This window comes from Taudactylus pleione, unplaced genomic scaffold (genome assembly GCF_031769625.1).
Source record: "Taudactylus pleione unplaced genomic scaffold, aTauple2 ptg001352l, whole genome shotgun sequence".
NCBI classification, from domain to species: Eukaryota; Metazoa; Chordata; class Amphibia; order Anura; family Myobatrachidae; genus Taudactylus; species Taudactylus pleione.
Window position 1 is genome coordinate 859663 of NW_028285752.1, and position 21911 is coordinate 881573.

At 49.2% G+C, this 21911-nt stretch overlaps 1 protein-coding gene across 1 annotated transcript in view; it reads right to left on the reverse strand.

The window, feature by feature from the left end:
• Positions 1–1258: 1258 nt before the first annotated feature.
• LOC148443016 (usherin-like) overlaps positions 1259–21911 on the reverse strand; it is a 166081-nt gene continuing 145428 nt past the window's right edge. The window contains exons 7-10 of the mRNA XM_088463389.1: positions 13256–13500; positions 10129–10224; positions 3906–4112; positions 1259–3099 (exon numbers count right to left, since the gene is read on the reverse strand). Of these exons, the coding sequence (XP_088319515.1) occupies positions 3010–3099; positions 3906–4112; positions 10129–10224; positions 13256–13500 (638 nt within the window). The 3' untranslated portion in view covers positions 1259–3009. The remainder of the gene's footprint in view (positions 3100–3905; positions 4113–10128; positions 10225–13255; positions 13501–21911) is intronic.

A 21911-nucleotide genomic window follows, 5' to 3' on the forward strand; every position in this document is an offset into this window, starting at 1 on the left:
CTCCAAGACAGCGCACTTGGGGCTAGAGGAGATAGTTGTGCCGTCAATTGATAATTAAATTGTGGGAAGTGAGGTTATTTGAGGGGGTGGGAAGAAGATCAGAAAGTCCTGGACATCATGGAAGAGATAGCAGAGAGACAGTTGGAGATATGAGTGAGGAGAGAGGATCTGAGTGTAGGAGGACAGCCAGGAGAGAAGTCTAGGAGAATGAGCAGAGTAGAGGCCCTTGGACTTGTCAGCAAGGAGATGATTGCTCACTTTTGTGAGGGCAGTCTCAGTGTGAATCGGTATGTTATACTGCCAGACCCAAGCCCGGCGGATGAAATACAGACACCGTAAGGCCAGCAGATGGAGATCCCGACAGGGTATTAACCCTATCCCTACCCCTCTTCTCCCCCTAAACCTCCCCCCATAACGCTCCCGTTGTGGTGCCTAACCCTAATCTCCCCCCCTAGTGCCTCAGCCTAACCTCCCCCCTGGAGTGCCTAAACCTAACCCCGCACCCTAAACCTAACCCTCCTCCCCGGGGGTGCCTGACGCTAACCTCTCCTTCCCCTAGCCTAACCCTACCCGGGGGGGTAGCCTAACCCTGAGTCCTCCCGGGAGTCCCTAAACCTTAACCCCCCCCCGCGGCTAACAGCTCCCGATGCCCGGCTTACCTACGTTCAGTATACCGGGCGTCAGGATTTCGGCGTGGGGCTGATAGGCGTCGGTATTTAGATGCCTATCATTAGTCCCAAGCGGGCTTTCACTGTCGGGAAGCCGGCGGTCGGCATTTCGACCGCCAGCTTCCTGACTACATCCCGTTTCAGTGGAGTGGAGATAACCTAAGATTTCTATTATATATTATTACGGCCACCTACAGTACACAGCGACTGCAGCCATTTTGGTGACTGTAGTAATAACGGCGAGATTGCAGCTTTTGTCCATGATGTGATGTCAGTGGTTACGTATAAACAAATAGGCCTAATGTATCAGAATTTCAGCTTTAAGTTTCCATATTGAATGTGCCAACGTCCACACTAAATGCTTCCAAAGCATAGAGAGCGCGTTCCCGCTGAGCGACTATTGTGGATATCACTGTATTAGTAACTTGCAGGGAGGAGCTGACAGGACTGGACCACGTCTCCATCAGTGGGTAATGGATGTTTGTCGGAATAGAGATAAGCAGGAAATACGATCATTCAGCTACACATCAACTTTCTTACTACATTTATTTAGAAAAAAAAACAAAGAGCTGACACAACTGCCCTGAAATCTACAAACAGTATTCAGCAAATATAACGCTAAATAGAATAAACGGGATAATTGTCTTTAGCAAAGGCCATGACGTAGCTGCACTTGTCTGCGGTCCCCAGTAGCGCCTCTATGGTTGTGTCCCTTCGGGGTGCTGACGACGTGCTGCGCTGGGGTCATGCTCTAATTTTTGAACTTTTAGTTGTCTTCATTTTACAACGGCGACTCCATGTATGGTGCGTTCTGCGTGTGCGTTCTGGCTGGCTTCATACCATAGCGGTGCACTGGTTAGGGCCATGCATTCTTGAATTATACAGTATATTGGCCGTGTGTTGCTTGGTCGCTGGTTATCTCCATTGTATGGTGGTTTATTGCTGAAGGCTGTATGTTGCTGTATCATTGTTGTTGGCTCCATGGTACATGTGTTTTATTGATCGTTGTGTGGCTTGGTCACGATGGTTATCTTTATTTTACAGTGGTGTATTGGTGATGACTATGTTTGTTTGTTATGTAGTTGTCTCCATGTTACAATATTATACGGTTGTCTCCCACTTTAGAATGGTTTACTGGGTCACTTGGTCGGGAGGTTGTGTCCATGTCACGAGTGTGTCGATGATGGCTGCATAATTTGATTGGTCAGGAGGTTGTGTCCATGTCACAGGGGTGTATCGGTGAAGGCTGTGTGTTGCTTGGTCAGGAGGTTGTGTCCATGTCACAGGGGTGTGTCTGAAGGCCATGTGTTGCTTGGTCTGGAGAGTGTGTAAGCAGGGCGTGTGTTGCTTGGTCAAGTTGGTGTGTCCATGTCACAGGGGTGTGCCGGTCGTGTGTTGCTAGGTCTGGAGGTTGTGTCCATGTCACAGGGATGTGTCGTTGAAGGCCATGTGTTTTGCTCGGCCAGGTTGTATCCATGTCACGGGTGTGTCTGTGAAGGCCGTGTGTTGCTTAGTCAGGAGGATGTGTTCATGAAGGCCGTGTGTTGCTTGGTCTGTAAGTAACGAGCATGTGTTGCTTAGTCAGGAGGTTGTGTCCATGTCACAGTGGTGTGTCAGTGAAGGCCTTTTGTTGCTTGGTCAGTTTGGTGATTTCCATGTCACAGGTGTGTGCCAGCCATGTGTTGCTTGTTTCAGGAGGTTGACGGCGTGTGTTGCTTGGTCAGGTTGGTGTGTCCATGTCACAGGTGTTGTGCCGGTGATGGCCGTGTGTTGCTAGGTCAGGAGGTTGTGTCCATGTCACAGGGGTGTGCCGGTGAAGGCCATGTGTTGCTTGGTCAGGAGGTTGTGTCGATGAAGGCCGTGTGTTGCTTGGTCAGGTTGTGTCAATGTCACGGGTGTGTCGGTGACTGCCGTGTGTTGCTTGGTCAGATTGTGTCCATGTCACAGGTGTGCGGGTGACGGCCGTGTGTAGCTTGGTTAGGTTGTGTCCATGTTACAGGGATGTGTTGGTGAAGGCCGTGTGTTGCTTGGTCAGGGAGTCGTGACCATGTCACGGGTGTGTCGGTGAAGGCCGTGTGTTGCTTGGTCATGTCACAGGGGTGTGTCGGTGAAGGCCGTGTGTTGCTTGGTCAGGTTGTGTCCATGTCACGGGTGTGTCGGTGAAGGCCATGTGTTGCTTGGTCATGTCCCAGGGATGTGCCGGTGAAGGCCGTGTGTTGCTTGGTCATGTAAAAGCCGTGTGTTGCTTGGTCATGTCACAGGGGTGTGTCGGTGAAGGCCGTGTGTTGCTTGGTCATGTCACAGGGGTGTGTCGGTGAAGGCCGTGTGTTGCTTGGTCATGTCACAGGGGTGTGTCGGTGAAGGCCGTGTGTTGCTTGGTCACTGTGCTGAAGCTTTTTATGGTGCTAATTAGATCTTCGTCGTCCATATACTGAAAAATAAAGACAATGCTGTTACCATTAAAAATTAGGCTTTTGTCTTTTTAAGTGCCCAAGAATTGCTGTCTATAGTCGGCAAACATCATGGTGTAAGCATAAGGTAAGAGACTAAATTAAGCTTATGAAAGACTGTTATTACAGGAAAGCTATAGTACACCTGTAAAAATACTATATATTATAGGGTCATAAATACTTAAACCTAGAACCACATTCTGCAGTAAATATACTCTGAACCTGGCACTTATCAGCCTGTAAATCTATAAATCTACTGAGCTGTCATTGTGTTTCCAAGGCCTGTATGATCTCCAGTAACTTATGGTCCTGTTCCCCAGCCAGATCAATGCACAAGACATCTACCACACCCCCCCCCCCCACACACACACACACACACACACACACACAACAAGGTGCGGAGGGGGCAATGGTGCGATGACAGGGGGGAGGCTATACAGGGTGCATTGGACTAATGAGAAGGTGAAGTGAGGAGTATGAGAATAACATTATTGGGTTGGGGCTGCCGGTGAGAGGAGAAATGTCCCTTTAGGAAAGAAACTTTATGTATCCTGGTAATTCTGTGACTATAATCCCAGTTCTGAGCCTACTCACAGTCCTTCCTTATGCAAGGATCAGCCAGTGTATTTCCTACTCAGAATCAGAACCTATAGATCCACCAGGTCCTATGGAGCCCTCTTTATATGGATCTTCGCGTGCTATGGTTGTACAAGCCACTAATACCCATTCTAATCCCATTATAAAAGAGGAGTTCCTCTCGAGGTCTCCACCGAAGCCTCACACTTACCATTCCGCTGTCATGTCCTGGAATATCCCATATGGAGCCATCTGCTATGGACTTCTTATCATGGGAAGCGATGAGCTGACTGGCGCTGCGGTACAGGGAATTCTGGGAGAAGCTGCGGCTGATCTGACTTTGGTTCGTCTTCCTAAGGACTGTGGTGTTTTGGCTCGTGAGAGTCTCCATTCCCGAGATCCTTATATCCGACGTTCCCTGAGAAGAGAAACAAGGTCCCAACGTTAGCAGAAACTGCGATGTGATTATAATGTAGAGAATTAGATTTATGTAGCACGTGCAATAGGGGTTAGCACAGCACAATGAGACCTTCCATGCATGATAAGTTGTTAGTCATGTGCGCACATCATGGAATTAACATGTAACATGCGGGTGTAGTAGGTTTTACCACCGGACGCGAGTCCGGCGGTTCAAATCCCAACAGCGGCAAGGGTGAAAATCCTGATCATCCCTAAGGTAAATATCACTAACCTAATTCCCCCCCCAACCCTAGCCTCCCTCCCAAGTGCCTAACCCTAATCCCCCCTCTAATTGCCTAAACCTAACCCCCCCTTCTGCGCCGCCTAAACCTAAGTCCCATGGGGGGGTGCCTAACCCTCCCTTCCCCTAGCCTAATCCTAACCTCCCAGGGGGGTGCCTAACCCTAAGTTTCCCCCACCCCCCGGGAGCCCTAAACCTAACCCTCCCCCCCCCTGCAGCTGTCCACGCCCGGCATCACTTCGATCGGGATGCCGGGCGTCGGTCTTCCGGCGTCTGGTTAATGACAGGCGTCTGGATTTAGACGCCTGTCATTAGTACCACGCCGGGATTCGAACGTCTGGAAGCCGGCGGTTGGGATTTAGGCCGTCGGTTTCCAAACTACATCCCGTAACATGCATAGGCATGGAGATGACCGTAGTGATAGGCTCTTACAGCCTCAAGTCCTATAGACCTCGGCACTTACTTCCTCTATCCAATTATAGTTCATTGTAACTTTTATTAACATTTCACCCGTGTAACCAATAACTACAGTCTCCTTTTACTGGTGTCTGTAAGACAAAAACTGGAGTCTGGTCAGGGGCGCCGATGGTCCCTTGTGGAATGGTACTTAAAACTATTGACACGGTTTCAAAAATCTCTACTAAATGGGGACAAATTTACTAAATGTGAATTTGGCCCCCTGGTTGTCCACAGCGATCACAAATCTGTATAATTTAAAAATAACATAACATATTTTATTCTCCATACATGAAAGACAAAGCACTGTTACATGCACTGATTGTTTAGCTCACAGGTTCTCAAACTCGGTCCTCAGGACCCCAAACCGTGCATGTTTTCCAGGTCTCCTCACAGAATCGCAAGTGAAATAATTAGCTCCAACTGTGGATCTTTTAAAATGTGTCAGTGAGTAATGAGTACACCTGTGCACCTGCTAGGTGACCTGGAAAACATGCACTGTTTGGGGTCCTGAGGACCGAGCTTAAGAACCACTGGTTTAGCTTATAGCTTCTCAGACGTGCTGACGTGACTACAACTTTCATGGTGAAGAGGTTTCAGTCTACGTCACAACAACCTCTTAAGATTAAAGGCCGCAGGTTGTGTAGAAGTCTAGAAAAATGAGGGGTTTACTTTGTCCGCGATGTTCTGCTATCTGCTGTTCACACTCTAATTTATAACTAATCCCAATCCGAGTATATCATGCAATAACTAACAGTGAATCAAAAACTCCGTCGTGTGTGGAAATCTTGGGGCAGTAAACTAATTTGTGATCGCAAAGCTGCCATGACTTGATGCATTGTGCGTTCCTTAATTTCAAGTCTGTTTGCATTGGCGGTGGAGCACGTCTTCATTAATTACTCAGCAATCCCCGGTATTGGTGTACGTTACATTAGGTGTAAAAGAATTAGAAAGAAATCAACCAGGTCATGCGACAGACAGTCCATGCAAAGTAAAACACGGCACACGCCCGATCCATGACTCTACCTCCAAGTGCATTATGTAACTTTTTAACATGATGCGATTTGATGTACCAGATACATCGGCCACAAGATCGCTCTGAGTGATAAAAGGGAAGGAACACGGTTACTTAGTTGACATTTGCAGTATGTCGTGGAGAAGTAATGGAGGTCAGGTACTGAGAAACGTGCCCTGTAGGTGCTCCTGGAGTTCCTTCTCCAAATAGAGCAGCTAGAACTAGCCCCTCTCCAAGCAGATATACATACCTCCCAACATTTCAATGTTGGGAGGAGGGACGCTGTGCGCGCCCGGAAAGGGGGCGTGGCTTCCTGAAATGGGGCGGGTCCAATTGAAAAGGGGGTGGAGCCTCGCGGCTTCCCCCCATTTTCGTCACTTTGGGGGCGTGCCCAGCACTCTCCGAGATGCTGGGCAGCCCCCACAGAAGAGAACAGATGCCGTGCGCATGCGCAGGGCATCTGTTCTCCTGCACAAACTCTGCTATGCAGGGCAGCGGTTTGTGCTTTCCCCAACTTCCCCCCGACCGCGGGACACTGCAGTCCGCGGACGGGACAGTCCCAAAAAAACGGGACTGTCCCGCTGGAAGGGGGACAGTTGGGAGGTATGGATATAGGTAAATAGTACAAAGTAGTGACAGCGCTATACAGGTACAACTGTATACCTAAATATCTAGGCAAATACACTATTGGACAAATACGGGAATCTGAACTTCATGATAAAACGTTTATTCTAAACAAAGAATAATAGCGACAATATTAAAAAATATTTAAACCTTATGCATAAAATGTTTTACAAATCACCTGGGACTATGCCAGGAGCTAGATAACACTCAGGTGCAAATTGAAGATAGTATTATGTAGCTCTTACTTATGTAGTGCTGTAATTAGCAGTAAGGCCGCACAGTCCTACCCTAGGACATACTCCATATACTGTGGGGGTGGCAATCCTAACATGAGAAATCCAGCCCAGGATGAAGATATTAACAGGCCGCTCATATTAATGTGGAGTTCCGTTACCAAATGCCATCTTCACACTTAGACAATGATCCCCTAAGCGCTTTGGTGCGGCTGGTTGAAACTTGTACCCTGATGTGAATAGAACCGTTGGCTGAATATTACAAGGATTGACTGTGATTTAGTAGATGTAAGGTCCACTTGTCCCAATTAAACGCAACTGACACGTTTCATTGTGGTTCACTTACAACTTCATCAGAGGCGTGTAAAGCACTGCTATGCGACCATCTTTATATAACTACGATTATTGACTGAATGTTTAGAAGGTTATTTTGCATTACTTTACTAACTGATGCTTTTCTCTACGCACCGAGTGACAGAGATAACTCTGATTTCCCTAATTTCTCCTTCTCCTGTGTGGAGCTAATTTTGGAAACTCAGATGCTAAATAATTGGTCACCTGCATCAGTCAGAATATTAAAGAAGCAACAGCTCAGGATTCTTACTGTATAGGGTCCATTTCTGGCTAACTAGTAACGAGTACAGAGTACTGGGGAGAGAGCGGCTCTGAGGAGCAGAACTGGCCCATCAGAAGAGAGTTTGGAGACCCACAAACCTCAGCTTGTTAATTATTTCCACAGCAAATCTTTTTTGGTAGAAATCAGTTGAACTAATTGAATATTATTTTCAATGCCAACTAAAGTCTCTCCGAGTAGAGCTTCCAGCAGCCTTTCTTATATTTCAAGATCATCTGTTCTGGATTCTCTGTTCAGGAATCTACCAGGAATCAAGTACTTATTACTATAATGTAGAGGAAATGCCTCCACTTTCCTCAAAGACCCAGGTTGAGAATTGACCTCATTGTTCTTGCGGTAAAAGGTCCAACCTCCTCCTGAACAATCCCCTCTACTAAATGACCAGAATTGCGCTGAATGGGACTGTTATGTCTGTATTTTTCCTGTTATGTCTGCTTTTCCCTTTGGTTCATTAAATCCTGGAAAATATTCATCTATCATCCATATCTGCTGGAAGATTCTCTTTTGATAGGACCTCGTTCTTTTTCCTTGACCGCACTTGATGAAAACAACACAATCATCAGAATTTGTTTGTAGATTAAAGATCTCCTGACCATATTTCCACGCCTGGTCCTTCATATTCTTTTCCGCTTCCCAAATCATGACTTGGACAAGTAGTTTTTCATATATAGATTTCCTCCTCCTTCTTATGGAATTACAGTACATGTTTTCTTACGCATCGTGGATTTAGGCTTTCTACCTACTGGTGATGTAGACTCAATGGTAACGGCCTCTCACCTATCTGCCTTCTGGATCTGAAGGACCTTCCTATAGTGTATTTGATGAGGGATGTCTGATCCAGAATAGATCTTTGCATGATCTAGGCCCATTTTGCAGGCAATATTCTTTCCTTCTCAGCAACGTGACCTCTCAGGACCATATAAATTGTGTTCAAGCTTCGCTGTCTGTACGTACTTTAGTTTTCTCTGGGTCTGACCTACAGACATTTCCGTGTGCTCACAGCAGTTTCTTGGTCTGGGCCTTGGGACCCATTTCTGTAGTTCAGCTTTATACCAGCACTTATAGGGTGGTATATACCAGCACTTACAAGGGGGCATATACTAGCACTTGGTGCCCACAGTTGCTGCTTAAAGTTTAGAAACAATATTTATGGGATCTATGATCTGTAATGTAAATTGAAGCATTGTTCCTAAAGAATAACACCGTTATTTATAGAAGTTACCCACATTACCCCATACGCACACATTCACACACACACACACATACATATACACACACATTCACACACTTTATTAACTTCAGTGCTTCTCATAGTGACCATATATATTTATTGTATCTGTGTCCCTGAGGAATGGGTATAAAGTCCCGGCAGCTGAATATCCCGACGCTGTCAGCCCGAAGGCAGAAGATCCCGACAGGCCAGGTAAGTACTCCCTAACCCTCCCTTAGTGGTGCCTAACCCCAACCTCCCCCCCTAGTGCCTACCCCTAACCTCACCCAGGGGTGCCTAACTCTAACCCCCCCCCCCCAAAAAAAAAAAAAAAATAACCCAACTCTTTCTTGCAGTCCCTAAACCTAACCCTCCACCTTACGGCTGACGCTAAGGGCTACCCAAACTTACATCCTTCGGTTTGGCGTTCCGGTGTCAGGATTAAGATAGGCGTTGGTATTTCGACGCCTATCGTAAGTTCCTTGTCGGGATTTGTATGTCGGTATTGAGAGCGATGGCCGCTCATACAGTAACTACATCCCGTCCCTGACATTATTACCACACAGCAGTAAGCTGCCTTTTTATATTGTCTGGGCTTCTAAACCTTCTGAATAATGGTCCTTTACCTGTACTAGAGAATTAAGCATTGATAAATAGAAAGTAGTACTCAAGGGCCTTACACAAAACTGACCCAAACCCTCCACCCTATAAAGTGAGCAACCTCCAAATGATATGGTTAAAAACTAAGGGCCTCATTCAGACCCACTCGCGAGCGGCTGTCCGCTCGCAAGTGGGTCGATGGTGTGCACTGCGCATGTGCACGACGGAGGGAGCTCCGTCGTGCGCATGCACGAGACGCGACGAGCGAAGGACTTTCCTTTGCTCGTTGTGTCTGATCAAAGGGGGCGTGCTGTCAATGTTGATTGACAGCACGCCCCCTTTGGTGGGCGTGTCGGGGGTGTGCCTGGGCGCTCCCAAGGGAACGCCTACCGTCAGAAGCCGGCCCCACTGACATCACTAGTGATGTCAGTGGGAGTGATTTTGGCTCTGATAGAGCCAAAATCACTCCAGGCCTTGCGGTTGAGAAACTCAACCGCAGGCTTCTGCTCGCACTGGCGATGGTCGCGATGGTCGACCCACAGCTATACGAGCGTCCAGGAGGACGCTCCATAGTTATGGAGGTGGGCCCTGATTCAGAGCGAGCGCTCTGGTCAGAGCGTCCGGCTCTGAATCAGGGCCTAAATGTCTTAAGATGAAGGGGGGACATTTATTAAATCTTGGAGAGAGTTAAAGTATTAACCCTTCAGCTTCTGTCATTTTTCTCCACTTTATCTCTCTCCAAGATTGTTGCACTAAACAGACTAATTACAATGCAGCTTTTAAAGGAAGAGGTCTTATGAGTTCTCATTAGATTAAGTGTTTGCATATTAAAGTGGCTGAGTAAGTATTCCATAAAGTCTCCCATGGGGAAATTCAGAAAACATGACATGTTGGGGATTATGTGTGAGAGGTTTTAGAATCAGTGCTGTATACGCTGTACTCGATTTCCTAGGTTTTCTTACCTTTTCAGGGATGTTTTCAGGACAATAAGGTGGATTAGAGACTGGAGTAACTGGGCCTTGCAGGACGGGCTGTGGCATAGCAGACAGAGACTGACTCTAGGTGTAAAGACAGATTAGGAGACAGGAAGAAAAGAGACTGAAAGAGTAGGAAAGAGAACAGCGGCAGAAACTCCTAATGTAGATACAGCACAACATATATAGGGAAAAGGCCTGAGGGCCTGATTCAGAGGCGGACGCTCTGAATCAGGGCGGTTTTATTTTTTTCGAAGCGGCCTCCTGACCGCTCGCATAGCTGTGGATGACCACCCACACCTATAGCGAGCGGCCAGGTTGATGGTCGCGATGGGCTTGCAACGAGACCCTTGTGGTAGGCCGCAAGCCTCAGAGAGCTTCTGGCTCTAATAGAGCTGGTGATGTCAGTGGGGCCGCTCACAAACGGCAGGCGTTCGCTTGGGAACGCCTCCGTTTGTGAAGCCACCCCCCTACCAAACGGGGCGAGCTGTCAGTCACCATCAACAGCTCGCCCCCTTTGGTGTGAGACCCGGAGCGATGGAGCACTCATCGCTAGCCGGGTCTCACGCATGCGCACAACAGAGCCGGCTCTGTCGTGCGCATGCCCGGTGGGCAAACATCGACCCGGTTGTGAGCGCTCAGCGCTCGCGACCGGGTCTGAATCAGGCCCTGAGTACTAAACCTGAGCCCACCTGAAGCCCTGGAACTATTCCATAATATAAATTTAGCCTATTACTCCCGTGGGTCGGGGGCTCTATCTGATCCGCAGATTCCCGGTTGTCTGCCGCTGTCCGGCGATGCTCTACGTGTTCCCGCACAGGTGCGCTTCTCCGTACTGCCAGGAGAACATTGTCGCACTGCGGCAGACAACGGGGGATGTAGCGCTTGACCCTGTATCAGTTTTTGGTTGGGTATCAGGTTTAGACTTAGCCCTAACAATTAGTAAAGCTGCTGTGTGAGAGGTTTGCACTGTAAGAAGTACCAGCATCAATATCATCATCTCATTGATTGGCTCCAGGACAAAGTAAGTGCGAAAAGCAATATTATATTAGGTAGCTCTATTCTCAGAATGCTGGTGTCCTTGTAGACAGCGGCCCAGCCCCCCATTATAGAACAGGCCGGCAGGGAGGTGTATTAGCTTTGGCTATAGGACCCTTACATGGAGATGACGTTTGTTCCGATTCTGCCACATCACCACTAGAAACCACTACCCTGCGATTACAGCGTCTCCTCAGCGATGCACAAACCAGGTCAGGTGTTGTTTTTGGAAGCGATTTACGTAGAGTTGCAAATCTCCCTCATAACCTATCGTTTCTTATAGTCGCATATCACAGCAATAATAAATGATTGTGTCCCCATTTGTACAGAGGGCCTGATTCAGAGCCGGACGCTATTTGCGGCCACTCGCTGGCTAAAAGAGGCCGGCTATTTAAATCTTTTGCTTGCACTGCGTGGCGTAAAGTCGCCCACTAAGTAATAGCGAGCGGCCGCACTATGCGCTCGCACCTGTATAAAGACGCCCCTGTGCCACTCGCAACACACGTCATCTCCGACAGTTGTAGGATTAGTCGGGAACATGGAGAGCCATCGGAGCTGCTCGCAGCGCTTGTAGTAGCCTTTTCCCACCACAACATTGCGAGCAGTTCACGCTAAAATACAACCCAGTCACGTGTGTAATGACGCTACTTTGCTAATTATGCACACCCATTAAACGCCGTTTTGACGGTCGGGCACATCTGCATTCGCACATCCACACCCCCGTTTACAATCACCTTCCCCTGTTACCACCCACAAACGGCGCTATCTGTCACTCAAATAAGCGGCCCGACTGCGGGCTACGGGCGAGCACTTTCCCATCGCACTGGCTGGTTCGCGCACACGCATTGCGACTCATACGCGTGCGCAGAATGCGAAAAATCGCTCAATGCGAGAGAGCGCAGCATAGCGTCCGGGTCTGAATCAAGGACAGTGACTCTGATACTCCCAAAGAGTAAAGTGATAGTTTAGGCTACTGTATGACTTTGCTGCCCGGTCAGACCTGAGTTGCCTATGGCACAATGGCGCACGCGGATCCACCAATGCAGCCTTGTAGGGCGTAGATTATAATGGCCAGCGCCATCTAAAGCTAAGCTTATCAGAGCTTGGTAAAGTGCCCACTCTTACAGTCCCTATAGAAAGCTACGGGAACTACTTATCGGGAACATGGGGAACACGCAGATGGCGCTGACAGCTTCTGAGCTATCCCATGGTGACGTAGCCACGATACTATAAAATCCGCCCATTTTGAGATGATTGACAGCAATGTTTAGCTTTAGAAATAGGCCCCTTTCTGTAGACTTGTCGTCTAAACTGAACGCAGACAGTCATTTTGTGGGATTATTCTATTCAGTCTATAAATTCACTGGGAACTAGTGACATCACTGAGGCATGAGGCAGTTTGTGCCTCTTTCCTCATCGATGTATTGGATTCCTAGTCAATGAATAGTCTGCAGTCTCCTAAATAGAGCAAAGAAAGCAGTAGCGCTTGGTGCGGTCTGTGAATAGTGTACAAAAGATGTATATACACAACCTGTGTAAAAACCAAATACACTATAATAAGTTACATAACCAATAAATAAAATAATAATTAGAATAAAAACATAAAAAAACAGCAGCAGGGAGAGATCATAATAATGAGATTCAACCCACAAAATGGCCGCCTCCACCGCCTGCAGGTGATTAGCACGCTGTATTCTAGTGCAGAGCTGAACGCAAATTCGGGCGCACCTTCACTGCACGGAACTGAATGTGCATATTTGCCGTTATCCATACACTTGTTTTGTTACCCGCCATCATTAATAATACGCAATTGCAGCAGCCCTATACTAAGAGCAAAGCGCGTCTGCAAACGGCGTATTTTACGCTTCCGTTCACCTCTGCTGAGCCGGCAACTTCGTAAACACACCCTCACGGAACGCCCCGTTACGTCCTTCACTAGTATGTACAGATGTGACTGACCTGCTCAGGACCCAGCCTCACTCTTTCCTGCGCACGCCCATTTGCAGAGCAGACGCAGTGCGGAATTAGGGCAGATATCGCACTACAGCAGCCCCTGAAATGTGCTATATGTACATACCGTGTAAGTGTCGTTCTGCGTGTACGCCCCGGCCGGAGACATCCTTTGCTGGACAGGAACTAATTGCGGCCGTTCCCTCGGGTACGGCTGTTTTGTCAGCTTCCTCTGCAATATAAGTGAAAGGAAAATGGCCAGCAGCACTAAACCTATCAGGGCCATGAGGAGTATAAACCACAGCTCCGTGTAGATGGCGTTCCCTCTCGCCTCCGTGCCGTTCTTCGGGCTTGGGAAATTTTGCGCTGGAGCTAGAAAGAGAGAGAGACGGGAGCTTCTTTACTCGGTGGACATTACAGACCTGGCCTTTAATTAACTTACAATGTCCATTGCAGCTATCCAATTTATAGAATCAACGCAGAGCTAATTACTTATGTGCTGATTAGTCCAATACTCCTAAGCGTACATTACAGGGCTCCCAAATTAAGGCTCTATTGTTCCGTCTCCAAGAAAAATCCAATTTCAATATTGAAACAACTGGAACATTAATTCAAACAACAACTTTCATGTCTGATTGGATGGCTCAGTACCACTGTGTGATATCTCTCAGTGTGTACGGGGGGTTTCTTCGCCTTTTAGTTATTCCTCGTCAATAAATATTAATTTACGAAGCTTAGAGAATAGGAAGAGGTGGTAACAATGGCATCCTCTATGTAGAATCAGGAGAATAAGTCGCTTCCAGGGGCAGAAATATCCAGAGGAAATATAATTTCTTTTCAATCTGGGACAGGCCCGAAAAGTCGGGACCGCTGACCAGTCTGGGTTGTTTCAGGTCATTGGGTTACACGGGTACGTTATTGTATTTCAGCGAATATAGAAAACACGGGAGCATAAGAAACACCAGACATTAAATATGTTTTTGAAAAAGGATCACAGAAGTTGCCGGTGACTCCACACCAGCCGCCCGGTTCTCCCAGGGTAAAATGTGGGTCTCTCCGAGCTGTCCTCTGGTGCCCACACGCTCGGGTATGACCAACTGCTGCCAGGTCCCCGGCTGCTTATGGAGAATGAATATAAACTACTTGTACGAATGCGTTGGGTTTGTGTTTTGGGATTTTGGAGGTAATGAAAAATGACGCTGGTGGCTACACGGTAATAGCAATAGGTGCAGGGCTTGAGGTGGGTATACGTTTAAGAATGCCGACCGCCGGCTTCTAGACTACTTAATCCCGGCGAGGGTTAAATGACAGACGCCCAATCAAAGGAAGGCCGGGCACAAATAGCCGCGGGGGGGTAGGGTTAGGTTTAGGGCTCCCGGGGGGGGAATTAGGGTTAGGCACCCCCCTGGGAGGTTACAGTTAGGCTAGGGGGAGGGAGGGTTAGGTTTAGGCACCCCCCCCCCGGGGGATTTAGGTTTAGATGGCGGGGAAGGGGGGGTTAGGTTTAGGCACTAAGGGGCCCATTTATCAAAGGGAATTTGAGGTAAATTCCCCAAAAACACCTGTTTTCGGGGGTTTACCTCAAATACTAAGTATCCCCCGGATGTATGAAGGAGGGACAGCAGCTTGTACTGTATCTCCGATACCTGCTGCGATCCCTCCATTGCCGCCCGCAGCCGCCTCCCCCATAGGTTTCTGTGGGGGATGCGATGCTGCCAAATGTACCAACGCATTCCCGATATTGGCCCCAGCAGCTGACGCTATCTGAAGATGGCGTTAGCCGCTGTAGTCTATGGGGACTTCCCGCATTTCAGCCGGCGGAGGAATCTCCCAGATCCCTCCGCCGGCAATGGGCGCCGCTCATGTTCAGTCTGCGGCCACATTCAGGAACGGGCTCCTTTTCTGCATGTGCCGGATCATACATTCGGCCGCTATGATCGCATTTTGCAGTGCGATCATGGGCGGTACTGGATGCCCTGATCGTTAATAAATGGGCCTCTTAGAGGGGAGTTTAGAGTTAGGCTCCCCCCCCGGGGGACTCAGGTTTAGGCGGCGGGGAAGGGGTGAGGTTAGGGTTAGGCACCATAAAGGAGGGTTAGGGGGTTAAATTAGGTTAGTTTATACTTACCTGGGGACGATCGGGATTTCCTCCTCTGTCGGGCTGCCGGGATTTGGACAGCCAGCCATGCGGCCGGCGGTGAATCATACCGATTCCGTGAGGTGTGACCCCTCTTCATTCAGCACCAATTATATATGTACAGTACATGCCACTGGTCCTCAATCTATACACGTACCGCGGAGGGTTGGAGGTCTGACCTGGAAATCACAGTCACATGACCGCCAGGACCTGGTGCCGCTGTAGCCATCGGGAACAGGTAATTCACCGTTGGGTCACTAGGGATGATGTGTCGACAATCTGACATGTACACATTCCATCACCGTCTACATTATGAATGCATACCCCCCCCAACATTTAGAACTTGTAAATAGGGACCCAGCTCGCACCGCAGACGCACCAGCCTGAAAAGTGGCGTGGCCTCACAGGGAAGGGGCGTGGCCGTGCTGCACGTCCCCATTTCATCATTATGCGGCATGACCAGCACTCCCGGAGATGCTATACTGCCCCTAGGCTCATCCTGCACACTGACCCGACGGCCCCTCTCCCCCTGCTGCTCTGCATAGCAGAGAGAGACTGAGCGTTCCGGCTCTCCCCCCCCACTTTCTTCCCCCGCGGGACACTTTGGACCGCGGTTGGACAGCGGGACAGTCAACGAAACATGGGACTGTCCCGCTCAACATTGGGAGGTATGAGAATGTCACCATGGTAAACATCATTATGAACATGGCGACATTGGTTGTCGACTTACCATAACCGACCCCCAGACACACAGACACATCAGCTGTTTAGAATCGGCTTATAGCTGACAACATTTGCAGTCGGTAATAGAACTGCAGATATACGCTGGCAGACGCACACACCCAGCCGCTGCGAGAATATGCTAATCAATGTATACGCACGAAGACCGCAGCACAAGAAGCAGAAACCCAGCAAAACATAAAGCCGCCCACCCATGCCGTGACTGACAGTGTAAACATCGGGAACATCGAGCGCCATTGACGCTGCGTGTAAGCTAAGGGTAGACCTGACCCTGCCGCAGGACTTGAGAGATTCCTACACGCAGAAAGGCGCCCGGCTACGTGCGGCAGCGATTAATTTATGCGCACACCCCTGTAATGGCGTGAGCGAAAGCACAGGCACACCTGCGTCCTGCCGACCACCCCCCTGTCACCACCCACAAACGGCACTTCCTGTCAATCAACATTGGAGGTCTCTGCGGGCTCCCTGCGTACTCCGAGAGAGCCCTTACCGTACTCCGCAACCTGTTTGCGCACGTGCAATGCGACGCATGCACAGATCACAAACATCGGCTCGCACTGTGCGTTCTGCGGGCTCCCTGTGTACTCCCGAGAGAGCCCTTGCCGTATTCCGCAACCTGTTCGCACACGCGCGATGCATGCGCAGATTGCAAACATCGGCTCGCCCTATGCGTTCTCTCTCTTCCGTTGCTTGCTGAATCAGGCCCAAAGTCCTATAAATGGTGACGTCTGATCACCTGCTGAGCTGACTACAGCTATATCATTATTTTCTGATACAATATTGAAGTTCCATCGATACGATCTATGCCGACCTATAAATCAGGTTCACAGAACAAAATGTATCTGAATGGACAAAATGTGTCCAGGCGACGCTACATCACCGAAACCTTAACACAATTTACAGGGTAACAAATGTTCCGCTGACACCCACTAAACCGGAACGTTTCCCTTATGTTCATTATAGTATCACATCCTGCAAACACAAACCTCGTCTTATGGAGAAAGAATCAGGCGCTATATGGTTCCCGCTTACATTCAGGAAGGGACGCTTCAATTCCCACCTCCCACCGCGCAGTCGTCGCCATTTTGATGCTCAAGTGCTCACTACAGTAAATGAATACAGGGACAATTCTCATGATGTCACAGAAGAGGGTAACGAAACTCATAGGTGACCCTCGGACAGTGGGCCTGGTTCAGACCCGCTCGTGAGCTCATAGCGCTCGTAAGCGGGTCAATGGTCGGCCAGTGCGCATGCGTGGTGTGCGCAATGCGTGTGTGTGAGCCCCAGAGTGAGTGAGAACTTCACTCGCTCCGGGGCTCGCTACAAAACAGGGCGGCTGCCGATGCTGATCGACAGCTCGCCCCATTTTGTAGGCGGGGTGGGGGGGGTGGCTGGACAAACGGAGGCGTTCCCGAAGGAACGCCTGCCGTTTGTGGGCGGCACTACTGACATAATTCGTGATGTCAGTAGTGAACTTCCTGCTCTATTAGAGCAGGAAGTTAACTCGGGCTTGAGGGAACCGAGACCCTACCACAAGGGTCTCGTCGCAAGCCCGATGATCGCAACCATCGCCAGGCTGCTTGCAAAAGCTGTGGGTGGTCACCCACAGCTATGCGAGCGGCCTGGAATCCGCTCTGGTTCAGAGCGAGCGCTCGCAGATAGCGAGCGCCTCTGAATCAGGCCCAGTGTTTTGTTGCATATTTTCCAATTAAATAAACTTTTCACATTATTATAAATAGATGTAATATCTTATGCGCTGGATTCCATGTGGTTTTAATCCCACGGATAATAAAGAGGCGTGTAAAACCAGACACGCCCACAATGAGAGTATTTATAGAGGGTCATTTAGAGTAATAATAATAATAATAATTGTATGGCTGATCAGGCTCCTTTATCTGCAGTAGAGCTGACTGCGATGGGAATGAACGCTCATTACTCCTATAACTGGCTGCCAGCAGCGTACAGACCTATAGGGGTCACTACAGCCGTGTGTAAGAGGATACACTAAGGGAATACACCGAGCCTGCGTTTCTCATCTCCATGACAATCACTATACTTTATATACAGCCATCATGCCATAGGTGCCCGGGCTCACAGGCTCTCTGTCACCCCCCCTGGCATGCAGATGCTGGTATTATGCGGATGCCATGGCGTATAACCTGCCCATGGCGACACTAACATTGCCCTTCTCCTCTCCTGTACTGAGAGAATGACATTCAGCAGCCCTCCTGCCCCACTCACCCCTCTCCCCTTATCAGCTACTTACAAAGTGTTCTGCTTGGATGGGCCTCCATTATTCTGCCTCCTGGCCTGTCTCCCGTATTACGGCCTCCTCTCCTATTATCGCTCTGTTATTAATCCGCACATATTTATTTTCCACGGTCATGGCCGGCTGCACACGTGCATCTCCATATATCGGCTTACTAATAGGCCATTATATCCCTCTCGCTGATATATGTCTGTCGTCTCTCCCACCAGCCGCACCGCGTTCTGGCTGTATTCTGTATGGCAGTATACGGTGTACTGGTGCCTGTATATGGGATGTATAGGGACACAGGCCCCCTATACTCCCTGATCATCTGTTCTAGCTAAACTTTTAAGCACAAAAAATGGGTCCCCCTTATTTATGCTGCGTTCGCCTGAGTTTTTGATACGCTGAACAACCTGTAGCCAATCAGATCATCAGAATGTTCACAGTAGCGCATATTATTTCAAGACATCAGTGTGACAGTCAAGGGTTCTAGGTATGGCCATCGCAGGGTTCACCATCGATGGTGCCAACAGTACTTTATGGCAGAACACCATTGATGGTTTGGACCAATTGATGGACATCACTACTGCAATTGGCCAATCAGTGAAAAGGGCGAGGCTATGCAGTACAACGTGGGGTGTGTGTGTGGGGGGCTTGCTATGCAGTCTACACTAAAATAATAATAATAATAATAATTTTTAAAAAAAGAACATCGCCACATCTGTGCCATCCATGGCGGAGAAACATCGGACCTCCACCATCGATGGGAAAATCATTTTCATCTGTACATAGTAATCGATGGCCATCCCTACAGTCCACTTGTTAATATTACAGATGTGCACAGACCCCTGTGTTTTGGTTTTAGCAAAACCACCCTGAAATGTTTTACTTCGGTTTTGGATTTTTTTTAAAGAAAATGATTAAAAAAAAACTGTTAAAATTAATTAAGTATTTTGGACTCCAGTATTATTATCACCAATAACATTATTTCCAGTCATTTTAACCAATTTTGGCACCTGAAATTATGAGGGAGGGACTTGTCAGGGCTGCATGTGACAGGGACAGTGACATGATGTGAGGAGGGGAATGGAGGCAGCAGGAAGACACAGACTGAGAGTTATATAGTGGGAGGAGCAGGGTCCCCAGCAGCACAGAGTATATCAGGAGATGAGTGATGTGTTAGTGAGGACAGGGCTGCATGTGACAGGGGCAGTGACAGGATGTGAGGAGGGGAATGGAGGCAGCAGGAAGCCACAGACTGAGAGTTATATAGTGGGAGGAGCAGGGTCCCCAGCAGCACAGAGTATATCAGGAGATGAGTGATGTGTTAGTGAGGACAGGGCTGCATGTGACAGGGGCAGTGACATGATGTGAGGAGGGGAATGGAGGCAGCAGGAAGCCACAGACTGAGAGTTATATAGTGGTAGGAGCAGGGTCCCCAGCAGCACAGAGTATATCAGGAGATGAGGGATGTGTTAGTGAGGACAAGGCTGCATGTGACAGGGGCAGTGACAGGATGTGAGGAGGGGAATGGAGGCAGCAGGAAGCAACAGGCTGAGAGTTATATAGTGGTAGGAGCAGGGTCCCCAGCAGCACAGAGTATATCAGGAGATGAGTGATGTGTTAGTGAGGACAGGGCTGCATGTGACAGGGGCAGTGACATGATGTGAGGAGGGGAATGGAGGCAGCAGGAAGCCACAGACTGAGAGTTATATAGTGGGAGGAGCAGGGTCCCCAGCAGCACAGAGTATATCAGGAGATGAGTGATGTGTTAGTGAGGACAGGGCTGCATGTGACAGGGGCAGTGACATGATGTGAGGAGGGGAATGGAGGCAGCAGGAAGCCACAGACTGAGAGTTATATAGTGGGAGGAGCAGGGTCCCCAGCAGCACAGAGTATATCAGGAGATGAGTGATGTGTTAGTGAGGACAGGGCTGCATGTGACAGGGGCAGTGACAGGATGTGAGGAGGGGAATGGAGGCAGCAGGAAGCCACAGACTGAGAGTTATATAGTGGGAGGAGCAGGGTCCCCAGCAGCACAGAGTATATCAGGAGATGAGTGATGTGTTAGTGAGGACAGGGCTGCATGTGACAGGGGCAGTGACATGATGTGAGGAGGGGAATGGAGGCAGCAGGAAGCCACAGACTGAGAGTTATATAGTGGTAGGAGCAGGGTCCCCAGCAGCACAGAGTATATCAGGAGATGAGGGATGTGTTAGTGAGGACAAGGCTGCATGTGACAGGGGCAGTGACAGGATGTGAGGAGGGGAATGGAGGCAGCAGGAAGCAACAGGCTGAGAGTTATATAGTGGTAGGAGCAGGGTCCCCAGCAGCACAGAGTATATCAGGAGATGAGTGATGTGTTAGTGAGGACAGGGCTGCATGTGACAGGGGCAGTGACATGATGTGAGGAGGGGAATGGAGGCAGCAGGAAGCCACAGACTGAGAGTTATATAGTGGGAGGAGCAGGGTCCCCAGCAGCACAGAGTATATCAGGAGATGAGTGATGTGTTAGTGAGGACAGGGCTGCATGTGACAGGGGCAGTGACATGATGTGAGGAGGGGAATGGAGGCAGCAGGAAGCCACAGACTGAGAGTTATATAGTGGGAGGAGCAGGGTCCCCAGCAGCACAGAGTATATCAGGAGATTAGTGATGTGTTACTGAGGACAGGGCTGCATGTGACAGGGGCAGTGACATGATGTGAGGAGGGGAATGGAGGCAGCAGGAAGCCACAGACTGAGAGTTATATAGTGGGAGGAGCAGGGTCCCCCAGCAGCACAGAGTATATCAGGAGATGAGGGATGTGTCAGTGAGGACAGGGCTGCATGTGACAGGGGCAGTGACAGGATGTGAGGAGGGGAATGGAGGCAGCAGGAAGCCACAGACTGAGAGTTATATAGTGGGAGGAGCAGGGTCCCCAGCAGCACAGAGTATATCAGGAGATGAGGGATGTGTTAGTGAGGACAGGGCTGCATGTGACAGGGGCAGTGACATGATGTGAGGAGGGGAATGGAGGCAGCAGGAAGCCACAGACTGAGAGTTATATAGTGGGAGGAGCAGGGTCCCCCAGCAGCACAGAGTATATCAGGAGATGAGGGATGTGTCAGTGAGGACAGGGCTGTATGTGACAGGGGCAGTGACAGGATGTGAGGAGGGGAATGGAGGCAGCAGGAAGCCACAGACTGAGAGTTATATAGTGGGAGGAGCAGGGTCCCCAGCAGCACAGAGTATATCAGGAGATGAGTGATGTGTTAGTGAGGACAGGGCTGCATGTGACAGGGACAGTGATATGATGTGAGGAGGGGAATGGAGGCAGCAGGAAGTCACAGACTGAGATTTATATAGTGGGAGGAGCAGGGTCCCCAGCAGCACAGAGTATATCAGGAGATGAGTGATGTGTTAGTGAGGACAGGGCTGCATGTGACAGGGGCAGTGACAGGATGTGAGGAGGGGAATGGAGGCAGCAGGAAGCCACAGACTGAGAGTTATATAGTGGGAGGAGCAGGGTCCCCAGCAGCACAGAGTATATCAGGAGATGAGGGATGTGTCAGTGAGGACAGGGCTGCATGTGACAGGGGCAGTGACATGATGTGAGGAGGGGAATGGAGGCAGCAGGAAGACACAGACTGAGAGTTATATAGTGGGAGGAGCA